Below are 23,191 nucleotides of genomic sequence, written 5' to 3' on the forward strand. Positions count from 1 at the left end.
AGAATTGACGAGATAGAAAACACTGTGAGTAATGGGAACTAGGGCATCACTTAAGTGATATGAGCACTTGAGACATCCCATATACACACAAAGTCAAATATTTATAGTGTGGTATATCAACAGAAGCAATCTCTCTCTGTTTTGGGGGCAGATGTAGGGATTTATTTTATTGTCTTTATTTACAGCAACAATCCTTTCATTGCTAATATCCTCAGCTCCTGACAAAACATGCCTAAGGGACAGCAGCTCTCTTCCCCCTTTCTGGAAACTTGGGCTGTGCTTTAACTGCAATTAGGAAGCTGCTTTGATTTCCTTCCAAGTTGACTGCTCCTGACCCTGGCAGAGGTTTGTTAGTCACACAAGGTCGTTCCCCTGAAGACTGAAGAGCATCACTCCCAATGAGTCTGTCTGGGTAGGAAGGGAACCTCGCAGACAGGGCCCAAGGAAACCTCAGCACCCACAGAAGGGCAGGAACACACTCTATAAACAGTGCACTGTATTGCAGGCACTGTAAATATTGCAATTACGTATCTGAAAAAGACAAATATTCAAAACTAAAGTTAACAAGCACAGGCCAAAACAATCTGCATTTAAACATATTAAACACGGCAGCCCTGGTCTTCAAAGCAATTTTTTTTCCAGAAGTGATTAAGAAAAGAGATGACCCCTCTTTACCCCACTTAACAATGCAGCACCCATCAGCAGGAATTTTATGACTCTGTGATGGTATTTATTGACAGCTGTCAAACCTTTGGGTAAAAATATGGAAAGATACACTGGCAGGCACTAAGTAAGAAACATGGGGAGGGGACTCAGGTGATCAGTGGTGTGTTTATTTTGGTGCATAAAACATGTAAGGAAAATTATTTCCACATTTCTAAGAAAAGGTTACAAGCAATGAAAAACAAATGGAAAAGAAACCAAGCAATTTTTTTTACAGTAACGTTGAACAAGGGAGCTAAAGGCAAAGTTGTTAATTCAACAGAAGCCAAGTATTTTGGAACAATCCTGGTTAGGAGGAACACAGGTTAAAACAGACTAATTTATCCTTTATTAATGAATACTGTTCTGTGAAATAATGTTTAAAATCTGAAATGTTCCTACAGTTCTTTTTCCTGCCATGTTGTGCAGACAGAGGAGAATAAACAAACTTGCTCTCTGCTGAGAGCTGGAAAGTGTGACCCAGCCCTGACCTTCCCTCCCACCATCTCCATCTGGGCCCAGCAGGAAGAGCAGAATCAAAGGCCAACAAAAAGTATGGTTCCCCAAGGAGCTCCTGTGCTTCCCCTCCCAGAGCCCTCAGCAGCTCATGTGCACAACCATCCTTGCAAAGGGGACAAGGACACTCCAGGTTACTAAAATTTTCAGCCTGAGAGATTTGCCTCGTGCACACAGATTTTAGCTGGGTTTGAGAACATCTTGCAAAGCAGTGAGGGGCTGGTGGGGAATTAAATGTCAAAGCCATGGCCCTCAATCCACAGCTCCACATGGTCTTTAGCTCCACAGGTACTTCAGATGTAAGAACCCAAGCTCAGATTGATTTGGGAATTCAATCAACAGGCAGCAGGGAAGACAGGAGGTGCTCTTACACAAGGAAACAGATGCCAGACAGCACTGAATGCTGTGATCTGAGGGAGAATACAGCAACAGGCCAGCCAAGAATGCAAGCAGGTACAAATAACTGAGCTTTGACTTACTTAAGCCAACTATAAGTTATTTAAAAAAAAAATTTAAAAGAAAATCCCTCCCCATTTAGTCTGTGAGAGCTGAAAGTCCAAACTAACCTCTAAACCATGACAAAAAAAATTCTAAAATAATATGCAGTTTTGTTCCAGTCCCAAACACATTTTCATCTGAGATCTTTTCACATTGCAAAATGATTTCTCCTAAACATTTAGGAAACAGAACTCCAAAGAGAAAGGGTTCAATAATCATGCAGACAGTCTGACAGCATGAAGCTCTAAAAGAAAGAGCCACCTGAACCTTTTGCTCCCACTGCAGACTCACAGAGGCATTACTTATTAAAAAAAAAAAAAAAAAAAAAAAAAAAAAAAAAAAAGGTTAAAAACTCAAACAGCAGCAATAAATACTCCCAAAGGGGAAAAAACAGCACTCGAGCCAAAGTAATACATCTAGTAGGAGACCATCCCCTCAGGAATGTCAGCCACTTATGGCTCCTGCTGCAGCACCACTCCCAGGTTCCCTGGGCTACATCTCTGTACAAATTAACCAGGTCATTAAAGAACTCTGGAGGACTCCTGTGTGTCACTGATGGTGGAATTCCTGAAAAAAACAAGCCATGTCTTTTCAGGTTGTGAAAACACAAGTTTTCCCCAGAGTGGGTAATCAGCGGGTCCAACAGAGCTGGACATGAAAACCTGGAGCCTACTGACCAAGAAAAGAACTTCACTGAATGACCTGTGAAAGACTGGCAACAAGAACGTGTGACATGGTGACAGGCAGGAAAGCCATCCAGATTTCCTAGCTTGCTCTCAAACTGAATCATCTTTTCACAGCTGAACAGGTCCTGCAATACTCATGGGACTAAAAACTTTAGCAATTAAGCAAAGTAGAACTCTGCCCTTTAAGACTTTTTTTTTCTGACTACATTTGCACACAAAGAATCATTATTCACATTTAAAATACAAAATAAAAAATACCCAATAAGCTACATATGGTGTGCAATAAAGAAAACTTTCACAGAGCGTGGAAAGCATAAAGTGCCACATGAGAGCTTGACTCTCCCTCCAGACCTCTGGGTCACCACTACACACAGCCCTCCACACACCAGGTAAGGTGCAAGCCAGGAGGAAACAGGACACACATTACTCCTGCAACATGCACATACCTTTCACTAGTTTAAAACTGCTTTTATATTTCCAAGAATGCACAAGCTGAATTACAAATACATTTATCAACAGTGGGCTATTGTCTCTCTTGATGTAAGTGCCACTAAAAAAGCCTGAGCTTTATCTGTTCTGATCAGGAGCAGAGGACGTAACCAAGGATTGAAAAAACAGTGACCAGCAGAGTCAGACAGCAGTGTAAAGGTGAGGTAATCACCAGCTGGAGGGCAAATTAAGAAGGAACAATAATTCTGGTAGGCAGAATGAACTTTGCAAAGAAAAGTGCTATGATCTTTTCTGATCAGATCATCCTCAACTCTTTGGTTAGAAACTTCTCCAGATATTTGTACTGCACTTGTTGCTGTGGTATCAAATTATTTTTTGATGTCCAACCAGCCCATGAGATTAAAACTGTAAGCCTTTAGGTAGAACTTTATTTATCTGCATGCAAACTGCTCTAATCCATGATTGCCATTATTCCACTAAAGGACCAGATCACTGGTTTGAGCTTCTGATACTAAAATGCTACTCCTTAGAGATCCTACCCCTCAGAAACAGAATGGGCAATTTTAAAATAGCATTGTTTATAAGAAAACAACTCACTTTTGTCCTGGGAACAGGTAAAGTGATTCTTCCATCCAAGGGGCCTGTACAGCCACAGCCAGGCTGTCAGCCACGTTCTGCTGCACCAGTGCTCAATCCTTCAGCACAACTCCATTATCCCAAGAAGCCACAAGACTGGCTGGATTATTGCAGGAATTGTTTTCCCTGGACCAGGTTCTTGGACTTTACAACTTTCTAAGAGGAGGGGAATCACAGAAAAATGGATATCTGCAGATGATGAACCCTCTGATGTTAACAGGGCAAATAAACTTTACATAACCTGGATTTTGCCAGGTCTTCTTCCCCATTGTTCTTGTCCTATCTGAAAACACAGAACAAAATAAATGTAATCTTGGGTATCTGGAGTCAGAGTGCTGGGTTTTGCAGGGATATCAGATGGGCCTTTGGCCAAACTGTATATGGAAATGAGCACTTCTGGCATTTGCTGCTAATTGGGCGCCAAAAAGCAGAGTCTGAATGAATTTTGCAGCGTGTGTCTGCATCACTGCGAGAGGGCAGACAGCTCCTGTGGCTCTCCAGCTGGCACACCATGGAGCCTTAATTTCATTCAAGTCAAATAGCTATAATTGCTTTTTATCCAGATGCTCTTCTGATTCAGGTACTACACTGCAACATGAGAGAATCTAAGATTTCTGAAGAGGCAGCCTGACTGGAAATGGAGATGGGTATTTGCTGTATCCATACCTACAGCTGTGGGTTCAGAGATGGAAAGAGGCTCTTATGCCATGGGTAAGATGGATGCAATGAGCATCAAGTCATTTTATACTGTATTACAGAAGAAACCAGTTTGCAGTTATGGACAAGTCTTTGATGCTTGCTTTTCAATCCTAGTGAGTAAATTTTAACTAATGTAATTATAAACACTTTAATCCAGAGAGAGATTTAAAAAAAAAAAAACAAAACAAAAACAAAAAACCCCAAATATTAATTTGATTGAAGCACTACATTTAATCCACTGATGACAAAATGTTCAAAAATAATTCTCCCACTTTACATATAACAAATAATGAGTTAAAATAAAATAAACAAAAAATAAAATTAAAAAAAAAAAACCAAAACACCAAAAAAATCCCTCAACATTGTGGCCATATACCAGCTCCTGGATATTCAAGGCTCAGACACAAAACTGACATCCTGGCTTTAAACCACCTCAGAATGATCAGAACCCATATTAAGCTTCTTCCAAACAGAGAATACCAGCGAGATACCCACTTTTAAACACTGTGTCCCTCATCCCCAGCATACAAAGAGCAGGATATATTTACATTATCCTAAAGGAATTGCAACTCCTTCAAGTAATTTTCAGTTTAATTAATAAAAGAGACACTGAATATGGATTTCAGGGGATTAAAACTCAAGCAGGGTCTAAAATCTGGGTTTTGAGCTGGAAAAAATTTAGTAGCATGTGACACTTAAATGATTCAAAAATGTTTAAACAACAGAGCAACATTTTTCTATCCAGTACTTTGCACAGCATAAGAAGAGTATTCTTAGGGTGATGAATCAGTTTATCTTCAGTGCCCAGTTTCCAGGAGCATCCACTGGTGCCACTATTCCACCTGCAACAACCTTGCACAGCCACACAGAATTGAGACTTCAATTGTTTAGAGGAAGAATTGACTTTGATTTTAACCAAAACAATTATGAAACCTAATACTTACATGTAGATTTTGGTAGTGACCATTACTAGTAAACTGCACAAAGAATAAATATCAGTACTTCCAAAACTGCCACCACAGTAATCCTGCTGCTTGATGCATGAAGCAGGGACAAAACACAAATAGCAAAATAACAAAAGTCTATTAAGCTTTACTTGGTTATTATTAATAGGTAACACAATAAGCTGGTTTAAACAGTTTTCCCCAGAGGATGCCCCTGTGGCTGTTCATTAGCAAAATGACTCGTAACATGATGGGAAGTTCAGAACAATCACAATGGCATAATCAGAGCTGCAGTTTGTCAGCAGGGCATTGTATTTTGGAGCAGGTAGAGATTCCTGTGAATTTGCAGGGCTGCACACATAAGCAGTTCTCCAAGGAAAAAAAACATTAAGACTGGCTTTTCATCAGTCCCTAACAATAAAATGAACACATCAGACCAAAATAGTTTCTTTAAAAGTAGGTCAAAAATACCCATTCCTGATCACTCCTGCATTGGTTTCCTGGCAGATTCATCTACCCGCGTGGATATACGGAACGCGTATCCTGGAGACAGTGAGGCAGAGGAGGAAAACCAAATACATTAATGAGGTAGCTTAGACTGGGTAACTGCAGTTAAAAGTTTTATTGAACAAAAGAAGGTAAAATGTGGTAGCCCAGGTTCACTGAGCAAAAGCAGCTCTCTCACTGAAGCTGCACTTTGTGCTAAATAACCTTATTAACTGAGACTATACAGAGGACACATTATGCAAGTTATCTCAACAGCAAAGGAGAAAAGGTAGATTCAGTTTGATCGGATGGAACCATTTGGTCAAATTCAGTGGCTTAAGTTACTGTTTCTAGCCCTTAACTACCCATACTCAGTACAGCCATAGCACAGAATACACAGCTGCACTGAATTCCCATTTGTTAATAGTGTGTGCTCCCATGCAAGCGGAAGCCAATTCCTGAAAAAAAATCCAAATTAAAAACCACAAATATGTTTAGGATATTTTGTTTGAAGCATCATTTAACTGACTCAGGAAAAACACTCGATATATGTTATAAAAAACTCCCGGCCTCTACAAGGTCCGCTCCTGTACAGTGGTAATATTTTAAAATTATTTTATTTCTTCCTTCTGCCTAAGAAACTTCATATGCTCTGAAAGCACCCACAAAGTCAGGTGGGTAAACAGATATGTCAAAAATACTCTGTGTAAAGAGGGAGGTAGCTCAGGCCCCTTGGCAACCTTCAGAGAGTTCACATTGATGTGGTCTACCTACCCCTGTGATCTGCAGTCAAAAATGAAAGGAAGAAGGATTTCAACATGGAATTCAGTGACATGTTCAATACAAATTTGACTCACTGGGCTCCCAAATGTAAGCTATAAGGTACCTCACACCCAACATACAACATTAACAACGTACCTAGTTCATACATTTTATAGACAATACCCTCTAATTTGTTAAACATTTGGCTTGGGTGAGTACATCTTTTGTTAACCACTTGAGAGACATTCTAGGCCAAACAAACAGCACAAATAATGCCAAAGTCTTTTTTTTTTTTTTTCCAGTAATTGTATGAAATGCTGTAGGCTAAGCCTAACAGAAACTACTGAAGAAAAATGACAGACCCCATGATGCAGTGCAGAGGTGTTACTACAGCATGGTGAGCCAAGGGATGGCTCTAAGGTGCTGAAAGAGGAGACTCTCGAGACGGTGACCCTGAATTGTCCTCCGGAGGGAAAACAGTGAGAGTGCAGGCTCGAATGCCACCAAGGGATTCTGGAAGGTCAAACACTTTATGCCACTCATCTTTTTCTGGATCGTACTTCTGAACTATTTCCACCATACACCGGTTATTCCAAGAATATCCTCCAACAACATAGATTTTATTTTCAAAGACAGCAACCCCAACATCACTTTGCCCACGTAACATGGCAGCAATTGGAGTCCACTGGTCTAGAGTTGGTGAGTAATATTCACAGCTTAGAACATCATCATAATCACTTGTTCCTCTAAAGTGATTTCCACCAATAACATACAGCTTGTCTCCTACAGTACACATGCAGTGCAGACCTCTGACTGTCGTCATCGGAGCTTTCTGAGTCCACTTGTCTGTGTCAGGGTCAAAGCACATGAGTTCCTTTTGGAAAGTATCATGAGTGATTCCCCCTAAAGAAACAAGATATATGTTAGAGTAGTGCCCACCCTAATAAGCATTAAATAACAAAAAATACATTTTACTGAAAGAATTCCATCTTCCTTAAAACTTCTTCACTCTAGCTTAGATTACTATCACACAAATACTCCATTTCAAATGACATTTGTTCCTTTAAATGGGAATATGGACAGAAGCCATGTCTCACACTGCACCTCATTACTTAATTGATTCTGGCAGATTAAAAGAACAAAAACTGTTACTTATAATTCTATTTTGTAAAGTTATTTCTTTGCTTGTTGTATTCATTCAGTTTGCTAGTTATGTTTCTCACCATCAAGAATCCATTTCCCTTTCAAATTTTGATACTATGCCACTGTGTTTTAAGTATTACATAGTAGAATTTATATCAAAAATCTTTTTTCATCAACTTCAAGTGAATAGAGAGAGGACACACATTTCAAATATTTTTCAGTTCATAGTTACCTATGGTTCCCTCTACATTTACCTTCTCCATAGCTCTCTGCAAAAGCATTTGGAGAGGCTTCAGGACAAAAGGAAAAGAAAAATCTGTGAGATCTACATGAAAAAAACCACAGCAGATAGCATATGCATGTGCCACCTGCAGTAAAACAAGCAAAATGGGCAAAACACAACTGCCAGCAGCACAGCAATTAGGAGCTCAATGGACTTGCTCACAGAAAAATAAGCACCTGTACCTGACAGTAAATTCTAAAGCAAATTTGTCCCAGCCTACTGACACAAGAGCCCCTAAATGAAGCTGCTCCAGCACATCTCCCCACCAGTTCTTGTCAGCTGAGCAACCTTGTCTCACCTCCTGCCCTGAATTTCAGCTTAGCTCTTAAGAGGACATCCTTTAAAATTTCAGTGGGAGAATATAGGCCTGTGATCCTTGCAATGATCACTGACAGATTGAATCTTCTTTTAAAATTAAGCTAATACAAGATTTTCAGACAACCCATTTGGAAAACGTAATGAAATTGCAACCTCAGTGACACACAGGATGAGCATATTCCAAATAAAAAAACAGTGAAAGTGCAGATATCACTTATATACTATTATTAACGTGAGAACTTGGCCCTTTCCATTACCTCAATGAAGGCAAATGTGGTTTAAAGTAATAAAATTTCCAATGCATTCCAAAGTTTATAGGGAGGGTGTGCTTAATTGCTATATTATATCATAATGCATGTTATAATTATTTAATACTCTTATACACAATTATAATTATATATTATAACAATATTATGTTTAATTATATTACTCTATAAATTTTTATATGTGCTACAGAAAACTTTATTCTGATTGGTAAAGTGAGTACCTGCTTTGTATTTAGAGCTGTTCAATTACTAAGCATAATATTATCTACAATAATTTTGTCAGAGCCTGCAGTGTATGTGCTGTTTGACTGGCTTCATGTGAAACTGCATCACTACTGATAGCATGGCAATCCTACTGCAGCCACAGACTAATTTGTACTGTCTGCTGCTGAAACAGAAAAAGTCAGACACGGAATTGTTTCACAGAGATGATCTCACAGGCACCATTTACCTGAAATATACATTAACCCCCCATAGACGGTTCCAGCGTGGCCATAGTGGGGCTCGTTCATTTTTGCCACGTAGCTCCACTCGTTCATTCTGGGGTTGTAACATTCCACAGTGGCTGTGGGAGACAAACGAGAGCACAGAGGTGTTAAAAGCAGTTTGGGGCTGAGTTGAGTGCAGAGGCAGAGACATTCACAGAGGAAGTGCCAACAAGTAACACTGTTCAGCTGAGGGAGTCTCAAGGGAATTATTGAGCACTATCACAGAATCACAGAACAGAAGGGGTTGGAAAGGACCTCTGGAAACCACCTAGTCCATCTCATCCAGCTCCTCTGCTAAAGCAGGGCCACCAAGAATAGGTTGCATAGGATTGTACCATCAGCAAACTTGCTCAGAGAACACTCTGTCCCTAACTGATTTTCTATTGTATTGCAGTGTTTTATTAATGATTTGCACAGCAACATACAGCACAGAATATGCATGTCACTACATACATTTACAATAGCCAAGCTTAAAAAAAAAAGACAAAGATTAAACATCCCTGAATCTGGCAAGGAGATAAACAGTGCCTGTGTTGATGTACAACTGCATTTGTGCAGTTTTCTCTGTGAGTTGGAATGTTAAAATGTTAAAATGATCAAGGGTTTTATCAGATCAGAAATCACAGAGGTCAGTACCCAGCCCCCAGGAGTCAGTGCAGAATGGATTCCTGAGGAATGTAAGATGGGAGAGATGCAGGCTGTAGGAAAAGGGCTGCAACAATCACAGGGAATACAAACAGAAGGCAGATTCAGTAATGGAGCAAGCTCTAGGTTTGGCAGCTTGAATGCTACAGTACGAGCAGAGAGGCACAAGAGACTCAAAAAACCCATAATATAGTGACATTATGATGCACAGAGAAATTGTCAATAATTAAGTTATCTTAAAGACAAATTAAATCTCATTTTAAGTAATTCAAGATTGCTTAGTCTTTGTTGGATGTTTATGAACTATACACAGAAAAATTGAATCTGTCTTTAGAAGCGGCATTTTACTTGCTCTAGAACAAGATTTTTATTGAATCAAGGACAGAAAATCTGAGTCAGCTCTATGGAATCAGTGATGGTGACTTAACAGTGCAGGATTACACATAAACCAAGAGAGAAAATACCCTTAGAATCTGATAAACTTGTCATTATAAAGGCAGAATGTAGTTAGTTTTGGTTTAAGCCTAATTACAGAATTATAGGGTAGGCCAGTAAAGAACATCAGTCAGTAACACATATTGAATATAAGGCATCTCATCCTAACTCCAAAGCTGTTTTTAAAAGACCCTCTGACTCATTTTAGAAGAGTATAGCTACGGTCTCAGACTACCAAAAAAAAATCCCTAGTCATGAAAAAATTAGTATTGAGCACACCAGAGTAACCTTCTAAATTCTCTTTTAGTTGCTGCATAACCTCCTTATTCTTGCAAAATAGGATAATATATAATTCCATGCAATTAGTGTCTCAAGTACTGAAAAACATGCACTGAAAATAGAAGCTTCCAGTTCCAATGTCAGAAATACTGTTTGACAGCCAGTTCAGCATCATCTAAGGCTAGAAGTGAAAAATAAAAAATCTATTTTGCACATAAGAATTGTTAAATTGTTACAGCACACTGGATTTGCTTCAGCTTTTCCTCACCCAAGAGCAGAACTTTAAATTTGTGAAATGCAGAAAAGTGCCAGTCCAAAACATTAAGTTCATGATACAAGGCAAAACACACTAAATTTCTGCTTTTTTTCTAAACAAATTATATATGTTGATTTGCATGCATAAAATTATTAATTTCATATTCTTGAAACTGTTTCAAAATAGTAATGAAATCTTGGAATGCATCTGGTTCTGTGTGAGTGGCTCACACAAGGACTCCCACTTCTACCAGGGATGTGCAAGACAGACAAAAAATAACAAACCAATACAAGTAACTGAAGTCAGGTGTGTCTGCAGTACTGGTGATGTACCAAATTGTTGATTTTAAAAATCTGCCCAATATATGGGCAAGTTCCCAAGTTTACTCTAAGAGATCTGCCTTGGTTGTTTGGGTTTTCTTAATAAAGACAGAAATCTCATTTTTTAAAACATTGTATTATATTCCATGCTGCAGGCTTTCCGTATCCCATCACAGACTTAGCCACAAATCCAATGAATGCTGGAGAAACTCTCTTGCCCAAAGAAAGGTATAGGCACAAAGAACTGATTCCACAAATGACACCCAAAATTAAATCTGTGAGTTGTGTTTCTGTGCAGTGCCACCTTGACATCACATGCAGTTTCTGCCCAATCCCCAAATAAACCCATGCTCGCTCTTTTAAACATATTCATCCCTTCCAATATTCTCTTTTTAAAAGGAAAGTTCCCTTCCACTCTGCTCTACTTAGCAATCAGAAGCAAAGATGTGCAGAAATTTCAAAACCAGAAGGAAACAGATTTGATGTGCAAGTAATTACAGCTGTCCCAGTTCCACCCCTAGGGCAGCCCCTTCCAACCCATGTTTGTGCTCCTCTGTGCTGAAATATCGCTCTGCTGCTTCCACAAAAACTGCATCCCCTTCCCAAAGTGCTCCCACTCTGCACCAAGGTGAGGAACTTGTGTTTCTAACACGCTCCAAGGACAGGGAGAGCAGAGCATGTGCAAAGGAAGAGCAGAGGATGTGCAAAGGAAGAGCAGAGGATGTGCAAAGGAAGAGCAGAGCCAGCAGCACACAGATGAATGTGACATTCAACGCTGGCCAGTTTTATCTCACTCTGCACTACAAACTGCATTTAAGAGAGAAGCCATAGCCAAAATATCCCTTTAGCAAGAGAAGACAAAACATGCAGAATTGGTAGCCGTTACCACCATCACTATCACCATGTTGTAAGGGCATTATTCATCTGAGAAAGGATGGTGCTCAGTCCTTTAAAGTGACAGGCTCAGACCTGTCACTTTATGATGTTACTTCAAAGTTGTCTTGAACATTCCTAGTACAGTCCGAGTATTGCCTAACATTATTTCAGACAAATTATTCCAACCCAAATCTCACATCACATCTCACATCTCATGACTAGCTGTGCTCTAAAATAAAGCTAATCACTTTCCAGCTGAAAAACCCTACTTTTCTGTTAGATTGATCTGTATACTTGTTTCCCTGTTACCTTGTAAGGTTATTCAACTGCTCTCTTTTAGCAAGATATTCTTCTGCACTGTAAAGAAAAAAGTATTCAAAATTCCAGCTATTAAAGGTGCCCATAATTTGAGAGAGACATCTCCAGACAGAGCAGAGTTCACAAAACACTCTAAAACTGCTACTTTAATGCTACCTGAGAGTGATGGATTCATTTTTCTGACACCGTGAATGATTCAGACTAGGCTTTATTTATGTTTAACAGTAAAACTTCTGACATGTTCATTACCATAATCCAGGGAAGACAGGCCTCATTTTAATAGAATTAAGCAATCTCAAAAGGACACAAATTTTTGGCAGTCCTAAGGGATGTTCAGCCTGCACTTATTTTATAGTTCCATCTGTGATGCTATTTAAGGAGTACACAGATATTTAACACTTCTCCGTCAGTAGCTTCTAAAGTTTCTTGAGGTCTGTTACAGCAGCACTTAGCAACTCTGCCTCAAAACCCAGGCTCTTAGTTTTGTTATACTATTTCTATGTTACAGCTTATTCATGTACAACTCTAAGCTGACTTGGTTAAATAGTCCTGACTAATTTTGTCCCAGCATAGCAAGGAGCCACTCCAAAATAAGCCTCTGCACAAAAGGTCCTCTAGTTCACACTCTGGTCTGATATTCACAATACTACTCTGACAGTAAACAGCCCAACTAGATACTGGTGCATATCCATCAACATTTTAAATATATTATATTTATATACATATATACGTGTACACACACACTCACAGGGGAAGTTTTTACATAAACAAGGACGGTTCCACATCAGAGAGGGCATCTGGAAAATAAGTATCTTCCAACTTGATGGGCAGAGGGTCAAAAGAACAGGTAACTGGCCTGGCAGTTTTCACTTTATGCTTTATTGCAGCATGATGAATGAATCTGTGGTTTAGACACAACCCAACATCCCCTAAAGTGCTTAGGAAATAGCCCATATATATAAAAACCCCAACTCTACTCAAGCCTATCAACAGCAGAGCCTGAAGTATCTGGAAAATACCTAAATGAACAAGTTTTCTTGTATTTATACAGCTTCTGCCATCATCAAGCACCACAACTGAACTCTTACAACGAGTTACAAAAATCTACTTGTCAGAAGAGAAACCAGTCTCAATTTTCAGCTGGAAATGTGAGCCACATCTGCTTCTCCCTTGTCTCTTGTCCCAAAAAGTCTTGCTTTTTGCACACTGCCCTCCCCAGGCTGGGCTCCTCCCGTGCCCAAGGGCTGCTCTCCTGCCTTCTGGGAATACCCCTGGCAGGTGCCTGCCTTGACATCTACAGGGAACTAACCAGAATTACCTACAGTCCTTCCAGGAGTGGTGCTTAATTCTGCACAGCCTTAAGGCATCACAGGGTTGAAAATTCTAAATTATAATATCATAATTCAGGACATTTAAAGGATACATTTACCACATTCCAACACATGTACCACATACATGGAAATTCACTCATCCTGTCCAGTGAAGCAAACTTTTCTCAGTGGCACGCACTGGTAAAACAGCATCTCATTATTACATTAAAGCAAGCATTACAAATGTAGAAAGTGGCATTTACAAAGTTCTCAGAAGAAGAAACATCTGAAAACTGTTTTGAGAAGGTTTGATAGAAAGCCTCAAAAAGTATAATTTTTATTCCCATGAATGTCAGGGGGAAAAAATTGTTTTAGTAACGTTAATTCTTTGATCCATTTCCATAAGAGCCATTTTCCAGAAAGCTCAGTTCAGGTTTTGGGAATTTTTCCTCTCTAACAACAGAATGAAATTAGTTTGAACCTAAGGGCAACTTCTTTAATATCTGTCCAACACACATTTGACCTTCTCTTCTTTGAAAATCCTGAGAGATTTTCTCTTCTGAACAGAATGGGAAGTTTAAACTGGATTGCATCTTCCAGTTGTCAAGGTTTATGAAAGAAATATGAAAATGGAAAGTGACTCACCTCACAATTAACAAGGAAAGAACCTGAAGCCCCAAATCAAAGCATCAGACAGCTACAATATTTAGCATTTAGAGTGCTCTCTTCCCACAGAATGATCCAGTGGCATTTTTCACATCTGTGTGAAAATTGCTACAGCATTTTAATGATACCTTTACAAAAGAATTTTAGATAGGTCATAAATTTTGTATTTCAATTAAAGAAAGCAGAAGAGTTGAGGTCAGCAGAATGATACGGCTTGATGTAATTTAAGGTAATGCTGCACTCAAAGCCTCCTTCACATACAGGTTGCCCTGGCTTAGTGACAATTTTATTTCATATTGATTTTGTCGGACTTGCAACTTTTTCAGACATTTTTATAACCCTACTCTGTTCAGATCATACAGTGCACAAGATCAGCAATCTGATTATCTGCTATTAATTCATACTGTTAGAAAACAGCTCACTGAAACTATATATCAGGTTTTCGGGTACTCAAAGATCAATACATGTTACTTGGTACATTTAGTCTTCCAGAGGGTATTGAGACTGTTTAGGATGTATTTGCAGGTATATAGTGATACGTAGTAAAAAAATCTGAAAACCCCAGGATCTGCATCAGAAAATGGCTATCTAGGGAAAAGAAATTATTGCTAAGCAGTTTCCCATCCTTTTGGAACAGGAAACATTTTTAAATTCCCCCTTTCATTAAACACTGGAATGGAATTAAAATTTCTAGCAAAGCCAGGCCACTTTTTTCTGGTGGAAGCAGTGTGCTATGTTTCCTATGAAAATTTGCAACATGACAATGAATTAAACCTGCGTATGTGAATAACCAAGATGCAGTAATTTTAAGAAGCCACAGATCCTGCAGCAGAAATCAAGTTTTGTATTGTTTCAATAAAATATGTTTCTCACTGCACTTATAGATATCTCTGCATTTCTGAAAAGTAAATCTTAGTAGCAGGAGGCAGAAGCCACAAAGAGACAAGGGACAGTTGAGTGTTGGGCTGAAAGCAGCAAACAAAATAATGAGATTTACATTTGGTTTAGATATAATATTATGCTAAACTTCCAAGCATAATCTCTGTGACATTTCAATTTTAAAACACAGTCGAATTTACAGTTGAGTCTCCTATTCCAGACTTGACTAAATGTTAACCACTCTTGCTTTGCACAATGCAGTGGATTAATAGGGGTCATCATCTGCATATTTTTCTTACATTTAAACTTATCGTGTATTTATTATTTGTTCTATCTTGTTTCCTGGAAACAGATACGGGGGGGGGGGGGTTTCTTCTGTTTTTGTTTGCTTTTTGGTGGGCTTTTTTGGTTTTGTTTTGTTTGTTTGGGTTGGGTTTTTTTTGAGTCAAGCTAAATTAAGTATCATTTGCGAGGGGGAAAAAGAGGAGGCACCAGGTCATTCAGTCATTTGTACAAATAAGATCATAGGTGAAATACAACATTTTTAATAATTAAAAAGTCCAGAACATCAGAATATCTGAATCTCACTAATCTGTAAGTGAAACAAATCACAGTCATAAGACTAAAACAAAACTAAAAAAATACATCAAAAAACCCCTTGGAATTTCAGATACTATCCCAGAAAATTTTGGTCTTTTAAAATGTACTGTTCATTCAAGAGCAAGTTTCAGCTAGAGCTGCCTTAAGAATGGATTTTGTTTCTCAGCTGAAATAAAGATTATTTTTTTCTTTTTAAAACTGCATTTATATTCCCCCACATTTTCACAGGCAGACATACATGCTTCCTTCACGTTTCCTGGTAAAGGCCAAGACATTGGATAATATCCATCAATAAACAAGATATGTATTCAGAATTTTTTTGCGGGATCCCTTCTAAAATTAGCTTCTAATAGTATCCAAACAAATTTCTCTCTGCATTTGCAGTATTTCCAGAAAGCAGCAGCACTCCAATGACTTCAGCTTGTTTCTCTCCACCCACTCCCTGGGCAGCAGGGTATTTCCAAGCCCAGCAGAAGGCAGGGGGCTGGCTGCAGGAGGACTCACCTAGCTCACCCGCTGCATTCCGACCTCCGACTGCATACAAATGTCCTTTGAGGGCACTTAGGTGGAAGAAGGTCCGTTTCTCGTTTAGAGATGCCACTTGCATCCACTTGTTGTAGCGGGGGTCAAACCTGAAGACAGTGTCGACCGCGGTCTTTCCCTTGGTGTCGTAATTGCTCTGGCCGCCCACCACGTACAGGAAGTTCCCGATGACGGCGATGCCGTGCTGGTACCTGGGCGCGTCCATGGGCGCCAGGGACTTCCACTCGTGCGCCTTCTCGTCGTACATCCGCAGCTCCTTGCTGACCACCAGCTGCTGCCTCAGCACCCCCCCCAGGGTCACCAGGTGCGTGCTGTCCGAGCGGATCGCCGTCCGCTCCGACTGCATCACCGGCTGCATGTACGGCATCATTTGGTAATTGCTGGCCTCCAGAAGCAAGTTGACACAGGTGTTGTCAGTTCTCATGAAGTCCACTGTCTGAACGTAGTTGATAAGATCCTGGGGCGTCATCAGGGGAAACCTGATGTTCTTCATGAGCTTTGCAGCGTACTCCATGCGAGGCTCCTCGTAGCGCAGCCAGCGACACGCCGCCTTGAAGAGTTCGAGCTCAGTGCAGTGCTTAAGGCTATTACTTGAAAGCACGAAGGCAAGACGTTCAAAGGGGAGTTTCACAAATTCACCAGTACTTAATAATGCGGGGAAGTTCTTCAGGATGAAATTATTAACATATTTATCCACTTCTGTGAGATTGTATGTGTTGGCAATTCGCCCAACCTCAACACAGTTTTCCAACGAAACCTATTAAGTAAACAGAAAAAGGAATCAAAACACTTTCTTAATTTGATGTCTAAATTATAATGTACAATTTAATGAATATTGTAGAATCAGCAATATTTCAGCATTTTGCAGTGCTCAAGGTGATTGACACATGAGCAAATATTCAATGCAGTATATATTTTCATGACTGCAAGGAGAGACCCAATTTATTTCTTCTTTTGAAGAAAGAAATGAGACAAGTAACAAGCAGATGGCATATATTATACCAAATAGCTTATACAATGATGAAGCATAGCAGTTATATAGCACTCCATCTTTGAAAAGCTCTGAAAACATCTTTGTAAGAAAGACATGTAGAAAATAAAGTTAAGGGACAGGTGATCAGCCCACGGTTAGAGAGAGCAAAACAAAAGTCTCACCATTAGGCATTTCTGGCACTATTAAAATTGTATTGGCATAATAAAATCAAAGAGAATAACAGCTAACCCCTACATGCCACATATTTTGGATAACTAATATTTACAGTGTTAAATCTCATTAACACATTCCTTCAAAACAGAAAAATGTATCTTTAATAAATCAAGGCAGTGTTCTTACAGGCTCTCTTCAAAATTAAATACATGTCAAAAATAAGACAAAGTTAGTGATCTTAGTTTATACATAATTTAAAAAAAATAATTAGCCTAGAAGGATTTCCCCTAAAATACCCAGCTCATTAAATGCTTTAGCAGTATGGATTACACCATAAGTTAACTCAGTACTGGAGTGACTGTATCTTGGTAATCACCTGTTTTACACTGTAGCTGCATCTATCTTTTTATATCTTTGGCTCCTGAATTTCTAAGGTCACTTGGGATCCAAGGCACAGGGAGGAAGAAACATGCCAGGCATGGGGCACAACTTCTAGTGGGTTCCAGTGAACCAGTCAGTTCCTTTCAGGAGCTCTCTGCTACATGTGCCCAGCAAGTCAATCAAATGCTTCTTGCTGAGAATTGCAGCTTTTTCGCATTCAAACTTTATTCCAGTTCAAGCTTCATTTACACATATTCTAGTCTCTGTGCATGTCAGTCCTACTCAGTGTCAACCACTTCCTCAACTTTGTGATTCTCATGACATTCCTAATGCCAGAAGAATTAAGCTTAAAAATCTCACAGTTATTTTTAAAGGGATTATAAAGATTGAGTACTGGACCTGACTGGAGCCTAAAAATTTAAACACCTTCAAATGACTTCTGGTCATGACAGAGATTAGAAGATTTTAATACTGTAAAAATCAATCTGATCATTGTCCTTTAATACCAGACAATTCAAATGTCTAGTGAGTACAGGAATAGGAGATTTTCTTAATTCACTAGAAACTGATCTAACCTGCCCTAGAGTTATCATCCAAAGTCTTCATTCACACATCTTGAAATGCCTACTAATCCTGTAATCAGGTCCTATCTATAAAATGAATATGCAGCAGACTGTCAGGAGTTCTATTATGAAAATATTTGTGCTTTATATACATGGAAATAATTTTTGTATTACAAGACAGACCACATTGTTTATATCAAAATATAATCACACCAACTAGCATCAGCCTATAAAATATTCTCATGACCGGTTTTGAGGATCAACATCAAACAGATTGCCCAGAGAAGCTGTGGCTGCTGAATTGCTGAAGTATTCAAGGCCAGGCTGGATGGGGTTCTGAGCAACCTGTCTAGTGGAATTTCTTCCAAAATTTCTTCCAACTTGTATTACAAAATAAAGCAATGGAAAAATCACCCCTTCACAAACAGCTGACTTGCAGTATACCACAAATCTTAACTCTTGCTATATAGTTACTGTATTTAAAAATCACTTTGGAATACATTGTCTGGCACCAAACTAGAGAGATGCAGCACTTCCTCCACATCAAAGTAGGCAGGCAGAAATTATTGCATACAGGAAAGGCACGCTTGAACTTAAAAGATCAAAGCAAAACCTGTACAGGTTCTGTACCACTGGCACATGTTCAGGATGCAATGAAGGGGCATTGCTGAGTGGCTGCCACTTATCAAGTGCCCAGAGTGCACTGAGTTCTGTATTAATTATGTTACACTGTAAATCCATGCAACTGAGCACATTCCTGGACTTCTTACATTTGAAAAATTTATTGACACATTACACTGTTAATGACTGATGATCAGCAGCTTCCAGTCAGCCCCTGATTCTCAGAAAATTTACTTTGTACTGCCTTTATTAATCCACTGGGACTGGACTGCACTCAGTGTTGTAGGTTTTTTTTTTTTAATATATGATTGCAAATACTTCCCATTATGCTTATGAAATTGTGCACTATGTTTCACTCACTAACAAATTCCCCCACTCACCTCAAATCAGGGTGCCATATTAAATATTGTCTTAAATGCTACTTTTCTTGCCAAATTACTGTTACCCTCTTTACTGTGCTCTAAGATAATAATCAATGTACCAGGCTAAATTATACTGCAAAGACTTAAAAGTCATAAAAGTAGATATTCTAGAGGTTCTTAAATCCTGAGCCAAAAATTAAGCCTTCAACAGAAAGAAATTATATAGCTACTTATGCTTGAATATTCAAAACAGGACAGAGTTCAGTACAATAATGTTGTTTAAATAAATACTTCAGTTACCCAAACATTGGGGTTTTTGGTTTTTTTCGGAAGTTTGACTTATGCTATAGTTCTGTGTGGAAGTCAGTCAAGCAGGAGCTCTTCAATGAAGAGAAGGAACTGCTACTCTGGAAATCCTACTGAAGCAAACAGGAGGAATGGAAATATCAGGTGCAAATATATACACTGTACAGTGCATCCAATAACAAGTAAAAATACTCACAAGGAAAGAGCTAAAAGACATAAACATTCAAACAGCTAAGCAGCTCCACAAGGAGTTGAGAATTTCAGTTAAATAAATCCTATTTTACATGGACTTACACTACTGAGCAGAGCTGCTCACTCACATTACTCATTGTAATTGCTCATTACAAAACAGAAGTAGCAGAAAATACTAAAAAACCTTTCAAAAAAGAAAGGTCAAGCACAGCACCATGTTACAATAGCCTGAAAAACCCAAAGCAAAAGCCAAAGTACTTTCTTGAGAGCAGTTCACTTAATTCTTTGAAATCTTGGTAGCAACCACTTCCCAAGCTCTCATAAAAACCTAACTGACTATAAAATACTACATAACTGGACACAGCAAAATTATTGCAAGTATGAGAGCCTTGGAGAGCAGTTCAGGAAAAGCAGCATGCCCAAAAAAATCAAGCCCTCAAACCCAGTAGCACAAAACAATCAGGTGTCTAACTTTGTTTTGTTTCAATGACTGTCAGACACTGAAGTATTTAATGCAGTGCTTGAAAGGGTCAAAGTTTAAAAGAGTCAATACACCCCTGAAACCCTCAATTTTCCTATGGGCTCCCACTGACAGAAGCCCAGAAAAAACAGCACAAAAATTTGACCAGCTCAGAAAACAGAATCCATTGTACCCCTACAGTATAAAGTCAAATTTCTGGTGCCTGCCAGAGCTGGTCCCAGGATTAGATCCCACACTCCCACAGATGAACATGTTCCATCCTCAGATAACCAAGTTTTTTTGACAAGACACGACTTCCAAGTATTAAGCCCTCAATATTTGACTATATCCTTGTTGATACAAAAGTGTAAAGCACCAAACTATAAAAGGAACAAAAAATTTTTTGTAGGTACATCCAAGACATTAATTTTCAATGTTTGGGAATGTTTTCTTTAATTACAGTGCAATAACCCTTTCCCCATTACCCTGTAATTTTCCTAAGTGCTGTAATTCACTTGGGTAAGTTTCTCATCTTTCTCTATTTTGTACATTGCTGCTACTTTTGCAAAATCAGTGTTTTGTCTAGAACTCACTACTCTGAAAACATTTCCACGGCATTTTTATGAATTTTATTTACATTGCAGCTCAGATGTGAACATGAGAGTAGTCCAAGTCTATTGTACAGCTATAATTATTGAAAACCAATAATTATAACAAGTAAGACTGAAAACAGCTTAGGAAGTATTCCACTGTTTCTCTGAGAGTCTGTCTGGTTGCAGAGCAAAGATAATCAGAGCAATGGGCTACTTGACAGGAGGGGTGTAAATGCAGAGCAAATTAAAAAAAATTTCAAGTCAGCTACAACAGATACTGTTCTTTGAAGGTCTCGTTATTTTTGTTACACAAATTAAGCTGTTACCTTAAGCTTTGGTTTCTCTTTGTAAATATTTCCAATACCCTTTTATGAAGTACACAATTACATTATGCCTTACATAAACTGAGTTCTATAATCTCTTTAATAACGGACTCCCCAGACAATTCAAAGACAATTAAGCATTTGTCTGGGAATGGTTACCTCAGCTCTCAAGCCAGCTCACTTCAGTAAGAATAAGCTCATTACTTGCTCAGAATATTCATTTAAATTACATAAATTCTTCTTCAAAAAACAGCTCTTTTTCTCACCAACTCTTGTTTCAACAAATTTAGAAGTAAGGTAATTCAAAAATTCTTTATATAAGGATACTAAGAACATAACTAGGATAACAGAACAATCTCTGTTCTGTACTTCCCCTACAGCTATACAGGAATGAGATTACGTCCCCTTATACATTGGTTTGAATGAAAGTATTCCCCAAAAAGCCCCAATAAAATTAAGAGAATTAATAAAGTCTTCCTCATTCTTTGAAAATGAAATGCAGTATCAAACAAGGTATTTCTTATTGGAACAAAAACAGTGGGTGAGTCAACATCACAAGTGAACACTCTTTCAGAGAATGAGCATTTTAAACAATAACACGATTCAATATGAAAGAAGTTCTTTCCTAAGCAAAGCAAAATAAACAAGGAGCTGCCCTACCCAGAAAGGGGAAAGGCCACCACAGTGTCCCCAGGGCACAGCTCCCATCAGAAGGAGCCCTTTTCAAATACCTCATTCAAAACACCACCAAGACCTTTTTCCAAGGTGGTATTTATAGTAATGTCAAACCTGGAGAGGCATCATTTTGGAGGTTAAAAAAACACTGAGCAAGATAAAACAGGTGGGGTAGGATTGAAGAGTATTAAACTTAATGAAATATTATCACAACATTATCAGACAACTGGTCAGTTAGAAAATATCTCCAAATTAAAAGCAAAATGGCATTATCAAGTCTGAATATCTCTAACACATCATAGGAAAAAAATGATGTTATTACCAGCTTAGAGTCCTCTGGTTTGCATAAATCCTGGTACATATTTTTAGTTAGGGAGGTCACATTTCTAAGCCTATACTCTGCAGAGCAACAGAAATTCCTGCTTATTTATTTTTTATTACAGAATCGAAAAGCTAATTTCCAAATAATTCTTTAATTTGTGTGGAACACACCTGTTAGAGTTCTAGTGAGCTATGTAAGCATTTAACATCAACATTAGAAATTCTCCAGCTAGAAATAACTGCAGAGTCCCTCCAGGCAGAACTGCTCTTGCATCAGGGCTGTTCTACAGCCCCACAGAGCTGGTGCTCCTCACTGCTGCCAGGACAGGAAAGCTGCTGGGGGATCCTGTCTGGGTATTGCTTTTATCCTGTGTTAGAGTCAGAAAACAGGTAACTGCACCCCATTGAGATGGAAGGGCTGTAAATACAGGAATAAAGTGACTATAACTGAAGCACACCTAATGAATGCAGCAAGCAGACTAGAGTGAGTGCAGTCATGCAGGGAGACCCTGAAACATCTCAACTCAGACACGTAAGGGAAGAATGTCAACGTGGTAAACCATTTGAATCAAAATAAAGTTAAGGGACAGGTGATCAGCCTGTTGAATCAAACTCATGCTGTATGTAATACTCAGAAAAACCACAAGTTTTTCAAGGAAACTATAAAGCACATTTTCTCTCTGTGAATGGCAAGTTTTAGACATAACTTTGATTAGTATGTAAGTCAGTGTCATTACAGAAGAAAAAAAAAAAACTATGTACCAAGGCCTTAAACATTTTAAGTGGAAAACAAATAGTCTTACCCCAGAGATAAGAAATACTTTACAGAAGTCCAAAACAGGTAAAATCTGCAAAAAACTGGCAGCTTCCAGAGTGTCCTGAAGGTTGTCCATGTTAAGGGAAAGTTTTGCAGTATAGATGAAATCAATGATCTTCTTTAGGCCTATTTTGTTCACCCCATGAAGCTTAATGCACATTAAATCTTGTTCCTTCATTCCTCCTGAAACAGACATGCAAGTAAATGTAAATTATCATTTTGATGGGGTTGAAATCAGTTCATAAATTTATATATAATTAAAATATAACTTTAAAATTTAATCTTAAAACCCCATATGCAACAGTAGAGAGAGATGTTTAGTCCACGGTGTTGTTTTCAGTCCTGGACTGATTCACACACAGCACTGAACTTGTGTCTGAGTGTCTGAATGAGAGCAATTTGGAGACAGCAGTACATGGCTTTAAT

At 38.7% G+C, this 23,191-nt stretch overlaps 1 protein-coding gene across 5 annotated transcripts in view; it reads right to left on the reverse strand.

The window, feature by feature from the left end:
* Positions 1-812: 812 nt before the first annotated feature.
* Positions 813-23,191, reverse strand: part of KLHL13 (kelch like family member 13) — a 77,433-nt gene continuing 55,054 nt past the window's right edge. For all 5 annotated transcript variants that reach the window (XM_072929104.1, XM_072929103.1, XM_032748358.3 and 2 more), the window contains 4 exons: positions 22,752-22,948; positions 15,966-16,761; positions 8,841-8,954; positions 813-7,282 (listed from right to left, as the gene is read on the reverse strand). In XM_072929104.1, coding sequence (XP_072785205.1) covers positions 6,795-7,282; positions 8,841-8,954; positions 15,966-16,761; positions 22,752-22,948 — 1,595 coding nt within the window. In that variant the 3' untranslated portion in view covers positions 813-6,794. The remainder of the gene's footprint in view (positions 7,283-8,840; positions 8,955-15,965; positions 16,762-22,751; positions 22,949-23,191) is intronic.

Source organism: Taeniopygia guttata, chromosome 4A (assembly GCF_048771995.1).
Source record: "Taeniopygia guttata chromosome 4A, bTaeGut7.mat, whole genome shotgun sequence".
In the NCBI taxonomy this organism is placed as follows: Eukaryota; Metazoa; Chordata; class Aves; order Passeriformes; family Estrildidae; genus Taeniopygia; species Taeniopygia guttata.